At 40.1% G+C, this 12,965-nt stretch overlaps 1 protein-coding gene across 1 annotated transcript in view; it reads right to left on the reverse strand.

Annotated features, from left to right (window-relative positions):
* Positions 1–1,572: 1,572 nt before the first annotated feature.
* LOC126531608 (uncharacterized) overlaps positions 1,573–12,965 on the reverse strand; it is a 67,426-nt gene continuing 56,033 nt past the window's right edge. Inside the window, exons 10-14 of the mRNA XM_072288452.1 lie at positions 11,451–11,532; positions 9,671–9,726; positions 7,807–7,894; positions 4,989–5,028; positions 1,573–2,079 (exon numbers count right to left, since the gene is read on the reverse strand). Coding sequence (XP_072144553.1) covers positions 1,978–2,079; positions 4,989–5,028; positions 7,807–7,894; positions 9,671–9,726; positions 11,451–11,532 — 368 coding nt within the window. The 3' untranslated portion in view covers positions 1,573–1,977. The remainder of the gene's footprint in view (positions 2,080–4,988; positions 5,029–7,806; positions 7,895–9,670; positions 9,727–11,450; positions 11,533–12,965) is intronic.

Raw genomic sequence — 12,965 nt, forward strand, 5'->3', positions numbered from 1 at the left:
CGGAGAAGAACGCCCCCTCCTCCCTTGCCTGATTCCTCTGCCTAGCGCGCCACAGGAGAGGGCACGCATCCGGGCCACGTTCCTCGCTCGCGCACGGGAGATTGTACCGCGTTCACCGGCTAATCCTCACACGCTTTCACTCATAGGGAACCTCACGGCGACGCCGGGATCATGCGCAGTGTGTACTAGAATATATTATAGTACACTTTAATAATGTAAAATCGTAGTGGTTCTAATCATCCAGTTAGTACTATAACCATAGAGGCAAAGCTGTACAAGAAAGTGACAACTGCAAAGGTGCTGCAATGAGGCAATTCTTCTTGAGGCTAGCAGAATTATTTTCACAATGGTTATTTGTATTGCATGTGGCTCGTAAGTATTGACTGTATGTGAAGTTCGTCTATGTAAAATTTGGTGTGCGTGAGAGGGTGCGTTTTCAGGTGCCTTAAGTTGGAGGTACCACAGCAGCCATCTTTCGAGTAGTTCAGATTCCACCACCAGGCGACACCATTCACTGGTGACCGGAAAAGCTATTTCGAACATTTGAATTCTCTAGCTGGATTTCCAATTTTCTTTTATCACGGGTAATACACAGGTAACGTAATATAGCCACGATAGAAGAACCAATACAAAGTCCTTGTTTTGAAGAATTAATGCTCCCATTCCATTCAGAAAATATGGCTTCCAAATAAAAAGATACCAGCTCGAGAAAACCTGCTACCTATATATATGGTATTCGCAATCTTCAGTTCATCGTGAACATCAATGCGTCCTCTCGCTTAATTGTGGTAAAGAATGATACAGATATTTTACGTCTATCGAGAAGGCATCTAAGTGATTGCCTGACTGGTTTCTCAGATTATTTATCACTTCTGAATTCTTTGTCAAAAACGCATCATTAATATCCAGTAACTTCGATGATGTGTAGGGTTCTTATGGTGCAGGGGCCAATAATGGCCAAAGAGCGCCAATCCAAATTTTGTTGAATTTAGAAGCCTAACGACTGTTGTCATGTGGGTAATTCTGGCACAATAATGCATAACGGCCACCCTGACTTTTCGTTTTTGACTCAAGAGAGCATTTCAAGGATACCATCCTTTATGACTTTCATTTCACGAACAAGTTTGTTGAGGTTACATTTCCCAAAAAGTTTCCTTGCTTCAGTTGTTACTTTTTTTCAGTGAGGCGTCATCTCTACTTAGAAATACGTACCTTAAGGAAACATGTGAGACTGGGCTTGTTGTTAATCCATGATGTGCCCAATGAGACAGCAGACAAAGAATGGTTCTATCACCATTTGTTATTTTCATATATTTCATGCTTCATGCATCTCCTGATTTGTCAAATTGGATAAATCCGCTTGCACAAGCTGGTTGTCTGTCTCCGATATAGGTGTGTGCGACGCTTGTGAAAATAAATTATTGTTGGAAGTGAGCGCTTCGTCTACGTCTGTCTACACTGACCCTGTGTTTCTTATGCGCAAAGAGCTAATATAAATGTTGATAGTAAAGGATGAGAGGAAAGAGAGGGCCACATCGATCTAAAGCCACCCATGAACTACAAAGTACGGTGTCTTAAATAATTAGTCACCTTTATTTTTTTCTTACTCGACATACACAACCTTCAAAAAAAAAAAAAACAAAAAAAAAACAACAACGTCTAATGTTACTATCGATGATTCTGCCCAGAAAAAATGTAGTTGCCTGTCATTGATTGGTGCTAGTTTGGACATCCGTGGTTATTACGCTTGCAACATATGGCTTAGCCATGCAGCTCATTTCGATAGTTCGTAATGACTTTCAAGGCTCGCATCATCAAATGGCTTAGCCATGCAGCTCATGTATGAAAACAGCGAAGTCCTGGGGAACACGTTTCTAGCACTCAAATGAGCAACCCGTAATCGATCGTGGTGATGACAGATGTTGAAAAACAAAGGACTTGCAGAAGAAAAAAATGAATAACATGAAGTGAGCGCTCTCATAGCGACGTGTGGTCCCTCTCTCGGCGTAAGGAGGCTGGGTCCGAAGCCCTGTACGGGCCGTCGTAGCCACGAAGCTCACGCTGTGGATTTCGTTCAGGCTGCGCAGTAAAAAAAAGCAACACTGTCAGTAAGTATGGTGTAAAGGTTATGGCACACTACCATAAGAATTTGCAACTAATACCGTAAGAGTTTGTAACCAATTCAATATATAACTTATTTAGTTATCTATTATATACCGGAGGACTGTTTGAGCCAAGCAGGGGTGCAAAAAAGCAAACAATTTTACAATTAAGAAAACAAACAAACACGTGGCATGCAAAATGTACGAATGTTAAAGCTAAAAGAATGTGCACGACAGCGATAACCATAACATATTGAGCATGGATCAAGTTCAGCACTTTCAGTACTAATTAGTGACGTAGGCAGTAATCGGTCATGTGCTGTCATTGATCGAAATGTTTAAATATGTTATTTCTTGTGCGCTACGGTGCTAGCGACTCTGCATGCTTTTCTTTGCAAGCATGGATAGTTATCGATAGTTTATTATCCTTCTTTTAAAGAAAAGAGACCAATAACATTTGTTCTATTTTAAACCTCTAGCTTGCACTGCCTTGCTTTCTCATAACTGCTAGCTGGTGAATCAATAGTACACTATATTTCATAAATGTAATTTTGAGAGCTAGTTATCGAACCATTTCTAATGTGCTAATGTTATTGTTATTTATAACTAGGGTTCTTCGTTCTCGGGTTTTGTATATTTTTTAAATTTCTGCGGTGGGGGAAAGGGTATAAAATTGGTTGTGATATTTAAAGTTAAAAATGGAAGAAATTGACGCATTTCTGTCTGGCAGCCCAAAGTTAGGGACTTTTGAGGTAACTTTCACAAACCAATAACACACGCAACGGTCTTATTTTAGACATCAATGTTCTGTATTTAAAGAAGCGAATTCGCTCACAGGAATATGTAATGAAAACGAGAGGTGCTCGCAAATCATGTGACAAACTCATCTATACAAATCTCAGTTCGCATGCAGGCAATAATAATACTTTTAAATGAAACCACTTGAACAAAGCAACAAATATAGACGTGTTATTGATCCCTTCTTTACTTTGTACTTGCATGTTTTTACAAAGGAAAAAAAATGGAATAGTGCATGTGGGCACACTTTGTAAGGGATGCGGTGGTTTTTCTTGCCTTACGGGCCCTTATTGATATAAACTAGCATATGTACGAGTGAAAGTCAAAAAGCAAAGGGACTTTTGCAATTTCTCGCACTAGGGTTTGGTAACCCTGCTAGTATGAAGTGCTAAATTAATGTCGTCTGCAACACTTCTATGGAACGTGTCACTCTTACTCCCGCGTTAGTCGTTAGAGTGTAGCAGACCGTTAAACATGGCAGCTCCATTGTCGATCTGCACTAAGGAGAGAATGATGGCCGTGATTAGCTTTTTGTTCGCACAAGGTGTTGAACCTGCCGAAATTATTCATCGAATGCAAGCGCAGTATGGTGACAGTTTATCGTGAAGCAAGATCTACGAAAGGATAGAGCGTTTCAAATAGGGAAGAACTTCTTTATATGACGAGGAAATATCGCGCAGGCCATCGACATGGCCAGTACGATCGTCTGCTGTCGTCGTCTTTAACTGGTTTAAGGAAATTAATGCAATACCGTTCATTTCACCCCAAGAGGACATCAACGACTGAGCACAATTTGAGAGTCGTTGAGGGCATGGTGAAGGAAAGCAGACGAATCACCGTGGACGAAATCGCTAATACTTTAACATCAGTCATGATTCACCGTATTCCATCTTACACGACAGGCTAAATTTTCGGAAAATTTGTGCAATGTGGGTCCTGAAAGAATTGTCAGTGCAGCATGAGGCACAAAGGTTGGACATCTCTCGTAAACATTTGGCCTGTTATCGTCGCGAGGGAGATGGATTTTCACAACTGTTACTCTATATGAAACTTGCAATAACGCGCATGCCGTTCGTGACTTGGAAGTACCACGCCCGCAGCGTTACATAAAGGAAATGCGGACAAGACGGATGACGGTTATTGTTGTGTGGCAAGATACGGCTTAAAGGGTGTAATTTTGCTTAAGAGTGTACGAAAGCTGAGCTTGGTGTGCACATAGTAGAAATGAGAAAGAAAGACGTACACCGACCTAGTAAAACTTATTAAAAGACATTGTATTTTAAACATTGTATTTTAATAAAACATTGTTTTTTAATAAGTTTTACTTGGTCGGTGTACCTCTTTCTTTGTCATCTGTGATCCCGACCAGACAGGCTTCCGTCGAACTCTCGATTATAGTAGAAATGAGCCTGTCCCAAGTTAAGCTACTCGTTAGTGGGATGCTAATGTATGTACATAGCTCAGTGAGCACACTAATGACAAGATTGTGTGGAAAAGATAAGTTATTTTTTTTTGTTAATTTCATGTCAACAGTTTTGATAGCATTCAATTTCATGCTACCTGTACAAGAGTATTATAACTTTATATACTGTAAGGCTAATTAGAGTGCTACAGAAAAGGAACAAACACGACATGATTCGTGTACCGTGTATTATTCACTGTAAATGATGTGCATTACATTTAAATTTAGATTAGGCCATAATTGACTGTCGTTGCACTTAATCTTGTTAAACTGTGCATGATAGCCAGCAAGCAATTTAATTAGAGCGGGCTCAGTATTTGCATTATTATTGTCATTTTTGTACACATAAATAACGAGCGTACTCTATGGGATACCAGAGCTGACTAGTAGATTAGAAAAATAATCTGCCAACTTGCAATCTGAGTATAGTGTATAATGTGCGGAAACCCAAGTGGTTATGAAAGGGAAAAAGACTGATGTGCTGTAGCTTTGGAATAAGATAAGCATTGAAGATTGGCAGGTTGGTGCATACTGAAGAAGGAACAGTGCAGAAGACGGGACACCGTTGAAATGAACTTCAGGAATGTGCCTATATTCTTACAAACCTAAATATGAGTAGCACTTACATCTTTCTTGAAGTTGGGGCCTTCAAGTTTCTTCTTCAACCTAGGAGAGGAAAGACAGTATAGTTGCAAGGAGCGCACATGAACATAGTGACAAAGAAACAAACTTTGGCTACTATCTTCAGGAAGCTGCTTCTGCCCACGGTCATGCATCGTCACAAATATGTTAAACAGGAACATGACGAGAACGGCAACACAAAGTATTACAATATTCTTGAAACAAGGTCAGAAGCAATCATTTATTCAAACGCCAAGAATAAAACTGTGCACTTCAGCATATGTCATTTAAAATTATGGCTCTTAACCAGCCGCAAAACTTTAAGTATGGTATAAATACAATTTGTTTTATGTCCTAGTGATATTTGGTGCCTTTCTTTTGTAACTAATATTCGCGAGTGGCTGCTGATCTCTCCTTGTCCTTTGCCGTCACTGTGCAATGCGTGACTGCGGCAGTTGTTGCCAGTTTTCATTCAATAGCAAACTGATGGCTAGAGCAGGCGCTGAATAAGCCCGGAGCAAAAAACGAATACAATCAAGGTTCCGAAGAGGGGCATGCCTGTGTGTCGCGGACTAGGAATTGCTATCTGCCACAGCTGCATGATTACGAGTGCCTTTTATGAGAAGAAAAAATTGCATCACCGCTTGGTTAAGGCAAACAAGCAATTTGCTACAAAAACAAAAGAAAAAAGCCACTCATCTATTGCATGGTTCCCTTTGTCATAAAATATTTTTTCACACTTGTTGTGCAGTGTGCTAGTGTTCTTGGCATCAGACATGACTTCACATTTGCATGAAAATGGTCATTCATGACGAGAACATTAAATAAAGAGATTCCATTAAACATTTATTTAGATTAGCATATTTTTCTTACATAAAGTCTATAAATCTATTTGACATCCAATGGTTTTATGGCATTACAGCTTTTGTCGGTTAATATCCATAAATAATACACAAAACAACTAATCTAGAAATATATTGACTGCATATTACACCGAGTAAGATATATACCTTTTGTGACTCATTTTAAGCAGTCGTAATTTCTATAGCGAGAAGAATGTACAAGAAGGTATAAACACTCTACCTGAAGTGGATAGCTTACGGCTTGTCGACACCTTTTCATGAAGATTAAATTATAGATAAAGTCTGACATGCATCGTGTTTGGCACAGCCGGTGTAAAGAAAGCTGGAAGCGTTGCAGGAATGACGAGGTCTACCACTGCATCCCATGGCACAGTGTTTGTAGCGTGCCTTCATTGGCAAACAGGACTAATATGACAGGTTTTCAGATGCTTGATATGAGTAGGAACCTTTCTCATTTGAGATGTATACATACGATTTAAGCGCGTCTGAGTTACTGCCAAGCAGTAGACAAAAGTATAAACGCACTGTATAAATTTTATAACGTGTATAAATTTTATAACTTTTATAGACAAAAGTCAAATTAACTGCACATTTATCTCTCATGCGGCCAACACTGGAGTATGCTGGTACTGTATGGGACCCTTACTTATAAGAAGTGCCCAACTGATGGGATTGAAATGGTTGAGAGGAGAGTGGCTATGTTTGCGTTTATTTCAAGATGCTGACCTACTGACTCAATAACTGAGATGCCAAATGAACTTAAATTGTCTCTACTTTCGGAGCGCAGGAATGTAGCTCGATTGAAATTCCTCATTGCGCTACGTAACAGTTTTATCATCTTGAACACTGGGCAGTGTTCAGGCAGCGCTCACCTCGACAAGTAAGGAGCAGTCACGAACACCAATTCACGCCCACAATTACGCGACTAAACTCGTATAAATACTCATTTTTTCCCTAGATCAATTGAGGAGAGGAATCCACTTCCACATGATATGATACAGTCACCTTCCCTAAACGTGTTCGAACTTTATTGTGTCATATCTTGGGCCTTGATGCTCAGGTATACGCGCTTGGCGACAACCTCATTTCTTCTGTTTAGAATGTAAGTCTCTTATTTATTTTTTATTATTTCGAATGTTATTCTATATTCGTGTTATATACTACATCTTGTTATTATTGCTATCATCATCATTTGCCTATTTTTATGTTCAGTGCAGCACGACGACCTTTCCCAGCAATCTCCAATTACCCCTGTCTTGCGCTAGCTGGTTCCAGCTTGCGCTTGGACATTTTCTAATTTCATCGCCCTATCTTTCATCAACTGGGTACTATATCTTGAACTTGGTGTAAAATATGTTGCTTCATGTTTAGTTCCATATGATCAGATGCTTAGGTGCCTGTAGTATTTGCGGTGGCATTTGTAAGACAATGCGCCAGCATCACTATCATTATTTTGTTTGTATACTACTTCCTACAATTATGTTTACGGCTAGATAAGCACTGCCTGAAGTGCGGTTTATGTATACACTGTGCTCACATCTCTCTGTTCTGCCCTTAGTTGGCACCAAATGGCTAGCAGTACAAATAAATAAATAAATAAATAAATAAATAAATAAATAAATAAATAAATAAATAAATGAATAAATAAATAAATAAATAAATAAATAAATAAATAAATAAGTAAGTAAATAAATAAATAAATTTATTTATTCACCAAACAAAAGTGATGTTCTTCCTATAAGCTCTGCTCTGTATCAGTGCTCTACAAACCTCGGTTTTATTACAAGGACAGTATTGATATCTTCCTTTCTTTCTCTACGCTGTCCCTTGCTTGCAGATTTATATTATATTTGCAAACACCATTGTTATGGTTGCTAATGACGCTATATTTTACGTACTTATGAACACTTCGAGCGGAACAGTCTTTTATCCGGCCTGCAGTTCTATTTTAAAATTTTACCTCGATATGATGCTTGCAGAGACGACGAAGCACATCAGTAACAAGGATGAAAGGACGACACCAACGATGACAATGTTCAGCTGGGCAGCTGAAATAGAATGTCAAACAAGTTATATTTAAAAATAATTTTGGAGATAATGAAAGTACTAACGCGCATGGTTGTTGAAAGTTCCCATTGTTCCTGTTTGTGCCTGCGAAATGTGCAGCCTTCATCTTGCATAAGGAACTTGCCTCGAGCTCCTTTCTGTTTCTCATGTGAAGGGTACTGGAAAATTCCGGCCTCAGTGACATTAATGTTCTAGTTTTTGACGCGTCTTACTTCCAGAGCATTCAATGTTTGCTCGTTATAGCCAACATTTAAAATATTTAAGCATCTAAATATGCGTCTTCACATATTTAGTGAATACATATACAGGGGGTTGAGGGTTCTCAAGCCATCTCTTTGCGGCCTTTTCCTCACCCTACTCCATCGTTCAATGGGAAATCAAGCTTCATTCATTGTTCTGGCTACGTCTGATGGCAACTACGCAACGTAAGCGGGCTGCTCCATCTGAATGGCTGAGTTACAGGCAAGAAATGCTGGTTGGCCCATTTGGATTAATGAAGGCAGACATTTCTGTCAAGTGCATTGCAGTCTGGGCTTGTTAATACTATACTGTAACATATGGTATTGCTAGGTGGCACCAAGATATATGAGCATTTCGAGCTAGGTGCCACGCTTTTTCAGAACACAGCGTTCGTTCCATACTGTTAGCGCGATTCATACTGATGTGCGCCTGTGAGGCATGGAATCCACAATTCAAAGCCCTTATATCAAAATTAGAAATGCAGAGCGGCGTGCTCCTCGGCTTGGGTACTGGTCTTACAGTGTGGACATTTCAGTATCCCCGCTTTATATCACAGCAACGGAGCCGCTACTGGAATCAAGAAGGAAGCAGAAATGGCTTAACGTCTTCTACAAAATGATTAATGATTTAGTGTTAATTGACAAATCAAAATATGTAAGTGGATCGAGATCAAGAATTAAAAAATGAATGAACACTGTAAATTTGTAGAGGAACAAAGATTCTTGAGAGACTGCCTTACGTATTCTTTTTTTCATAGTGGCACGTGACTGGAACGAACTTCTAGGACAAGTTGTCACGGCGGGGGACCAGGTACATGTGCTCTCCTCCTTGGTTAGTGATTTTTGTGTTAATGCAGATTAATTACAGTCAATAATTATTTTGCATACGCATCTTATCTAGACTGTAGTGTAACTGGTGCCTTTTGACGGAGATATTTTGAATGGGTAACTGAATATTAATTGTGTTCATAGTGGTTAAATATGCAGGTATGGTTTACAGATTCGTTACCTATTCATTTGTTGCCATGGCTATTGTGAATAATATGTATTTGCATTTGGTATGTATATTCCGTAAACTTGTAATAATTGTGTGATTGAATATTTCGTTCGTAGAACCTAAATGAGGAGTTGTCTTTTACCCGTGTGTTTATTGCTTATTATTTTATTACCATGTCAATTGAGTCGTTCGTCTATATCATGCATCCTAGCACTCGAATCTTAGTCCCAAGTCAGACCGATAGTATAAATAAATAAATAAATAAATAAATAAATAAATAACGACAAGACTGAATAATAGTGGACCTAGGGTACAGTAAATGACATTAGGCCAGTTTTAACCATCTTTCAACCACTTTTGTTGATTGAAAATTCTGATAAAGAGAATATAAAAATTTGGCAGATAAAACTGTACTGCGTAAACGTCACATAATTTCTTGCTGGAATGGGTTTAAGGCTTTGTGAAACAAGTTTACAATTTGTTTCAAAGGAAAAAGATTTTTAGTTAATATGGATACTTACATTGCAAAGGCTTGTTCTCACGTTGGCACTGTGGTCCTGTTCGTTTATCAGGGCACCTGCAAATATTAGTGTTTATGTGCAGTGATGTTTGCAGGAGCGGTATAGTGACAGATAAGCAAATGGGGCACAGAGAATGTCGAATCTAAGCTATAAACTGGTCCATTGAGCAAAGATGAAACTTCACGTAGGCGCCCTATAAAGCAACTGCCATATAAGGTATTTGTAGCAATACGCTGTTTGTTGTAAGATTGCAAAGTTGAAATTTTTAGCCCATCATAGGAAACAGATGCTGGTGCACACTACAAAAAGACAATTACAGCTTGAATTTTATGGACGTTCTGACTTGCTTTGTTGTGCGCGACCATGAGACTGCTGCTGAAGATGCTAGCTGCTCGTGAGTTCAGCTGAAGAACCCTGGGTATGCCGTTGCAGTGGCAAAGAAAAAGCGCTTCCACTCATAGGATGGCTATAGGAGCCAGACGATATTATAATAAATTGCGTAAATTCCTTAGTAGATGCAGTACCAGAATTGAGGAAATCCGAAATTAAAGAATGTGCAACAAACGGCAAAATGTTCGTGCCAATTTTAGGTTTCTGTTTTCGCAGGATCATAAAAAGTTTATTTTGCAAAACTGAGCTTACGATTTCTTACGCTATCCTAATTTACTGCAATGACGGCAGTGTCAACCAGTGGGCAAACGAGGGAAGCCTCCACTTGTATTCATTTTCAACAAGAGAGCGTGTACTTATATAAAAAAATACTGGTACTACAAAGAGGGACAGACACAGCTCTGACCTGCCATTGAAGATTTCTTTTGTGTACAACCTTTTACACCCATCTTTTTCCCGTATATATTGTGCAGTGTACAAAATAAACCTGACTTGTATTGACCGGCGACTGAAAATTTGTTTTGCACATAGCTCTGTAATGCATTTTTATCTGTGTACATATTTTACAGCACATAAAATAAATCTTCAGTTGCAAGTTAGCGTGGTGTCTGTATTTCTTGGTCCATTTTTCATGCTGTTTTCATTCTAAAAACCATGTCTTTACTAGCCCAACCGCAAACTCTTGCAGAAACTGGTCGTCTGGGTTCGGCCGCTCGATCCAGAGAGTCCATAATCGAGCGGCCGTGGGCTTGGCAACAACTGTTGTCTTGAGCAAGATTTACGTAGCTTCCAGTTTCCCAAGGGCGAGGAGCCTTATCAGGCACAAAAGAATAAGGCGAGAACTGGGTAACGGAAGTGATGATGTTCAGTAGACAGGATTAGTTATAGTGAAAGGCAGGTGATTTCATAAAGGACAACTGCAACGAAACTTCGCTTAGGCTAAATTATTTATACATGTGTAGTATATACAGATGTGTAGTATTTTCCTGCGTGCCATGGGAAGTCGCCGGCAACGGCTAATCTCGGAGGTAATGCCGTGGAGGTGCGTGTTGTTAATCATCCATCACTTTCAGCGAACGGAAATGTGACAACTTAAAAAAACATTCGGTATGAAATGATTCTAATTTTGCGAGATTTTTGTCACATATCTGCTCGTATATCAAACGTGAGATTTTGCACGGAGGCATCTACATCTGTTCTGCATCTACGCTATCTGAAACGAAGCTTCTTACGCGAACCAAAATTTCGCTGCATGGGCCTTTAATGGTAGTGGTTGGCGACTCATGAATTTTAAAGTCATTCTCGCCCCACACCCCTCTTATTACCACAACTAATTGATGAAATAAACGACTGTTTTCCAAACAGCTCAATGAAACATGGCCTTACTCACCTGCAGTAGAAGTTTTGGTAGTTTACACCGGGTTCACAAATTGCATCTCGATGGCAGAGGTTCGGGATGGCTTCGCATATATCTGTGCAAAATTTAATTCCGGTTATTTTATTTCACAAAAGAAAGACAAAAGGATCGGCGGAGACACTAAGACTGCTTAGGCGTGCTTCGGCACCAACTGCGCATTTGGCGACCGGACGCAAGGGCAACTGACGATCGCGGCTCAATCTCGCGCGCCATATATGGCGGAAGGCGGGCAGGCAGCGCGAGAGGGCGGCTTCGATCGACTTCGCCAACAAGTGCGTACTTTGCACGGCCGCACGTGGTCGCTCGCGCCCTATCTTGGAAGGGATCTGCAGACGGCTCATACCTTTGGGCGCTCTGTGTTCTTGCCGCTCTTGCGTTGAAGCGATAGACCGCACGAAGGTCACTTCGCTCGCTGCTGCTGCCGCGCTTGCTCACACCAGCGTTTTGACAGCGAGTGTCCGCGCTCATAGAGTGTGATGTGTTCATGTTCTCTTGCGCGTGATGACACCATGCTTGTTAATTCAGTTAGTGAGCCAATGTTTCCAAGTTTATACGGCCGATAATACTATTATTTTTGCATGCTATAGCTGTATACCAATTCGCTATCGCAATCGATGACTCGCCTTTTGGGCGAAACCGACTTTTTGATATGGTTTTACTCTATGCCGTCGGCCATTTTGGTACTATCATTCGGTCACGCCGCCGGCTACGGCGCGGTATTTTCGTGTAATTGGGCATATAATGCTTTCGCATTAAGAAGAATGCACTGAAGAGGAGAAATTGAGAGATGGCAGTTTTCAACAGCTTTAGCAGACCGTGTATACCTAATGAAAGGCCCACTTGGCGGCACGACAGCCCAAAGTATATGTAAGGCTTAGCAGTTGTATAAAAACAAACAGCTGATATTTCGTTTTAAGTGAATAAATTATGTGTACGACTGAATTTTACATGCTTTGGTCAGATTTTTCATCAACAAAGAAGCTTAATGGGAAGTGTAAATCGACATGTGCGTATGTTGTGCAGTCTGTGCTGCAATCCAGAACCAGTGACAAAGCTTCTTGTACTCATTCAGAAGTACTCTGCGTATATTTATCTTATAGTGTGTATATATGCCTGCATGCATATAATTTAATCTGTGCTGCTATTCGTGCTGGTGGTAACGCTTAACAGACTTAGACGGACTTGTTGGTTGCTGGCTTGATGGAACATGGTATTAACGGCGCATTTTAAGGACAAAACACAGAAAGAATGCACACAGGGACAGACGTCGAAACGGTGATAACGCTGCTTATGACGTGCTTGTGAAATCTGCAAATAAATTTCGAAAAGTGCGTTCTGCATAAGATTGAGCTGGTCAGAACTGTGTGAGCATTCGCTAGCTGTGCATGCGCTGTAGCGAAATGTTTTGTTTTACCTTGAAATAGTGTTGTCTGACGGGAAGGGAGAGCCACATTATATTAAAAACGGATATATCTTCTTCCTTTTACA

This window comes from Dermacentor andersoni, chromosome 5, assembly GCF_023375885.2.
Source record: "Dermacentor andersoni chromosome 5, qqDerAnde1_hic_scaffold, whole genome shotgun sequence".
Taxonomy (NCBI): Eukaryota; Metazoa; Arthropoda; class Arachnida; order Ixodida; family Ixodidae; genus Dermacentor; species Dermacentor andersoni.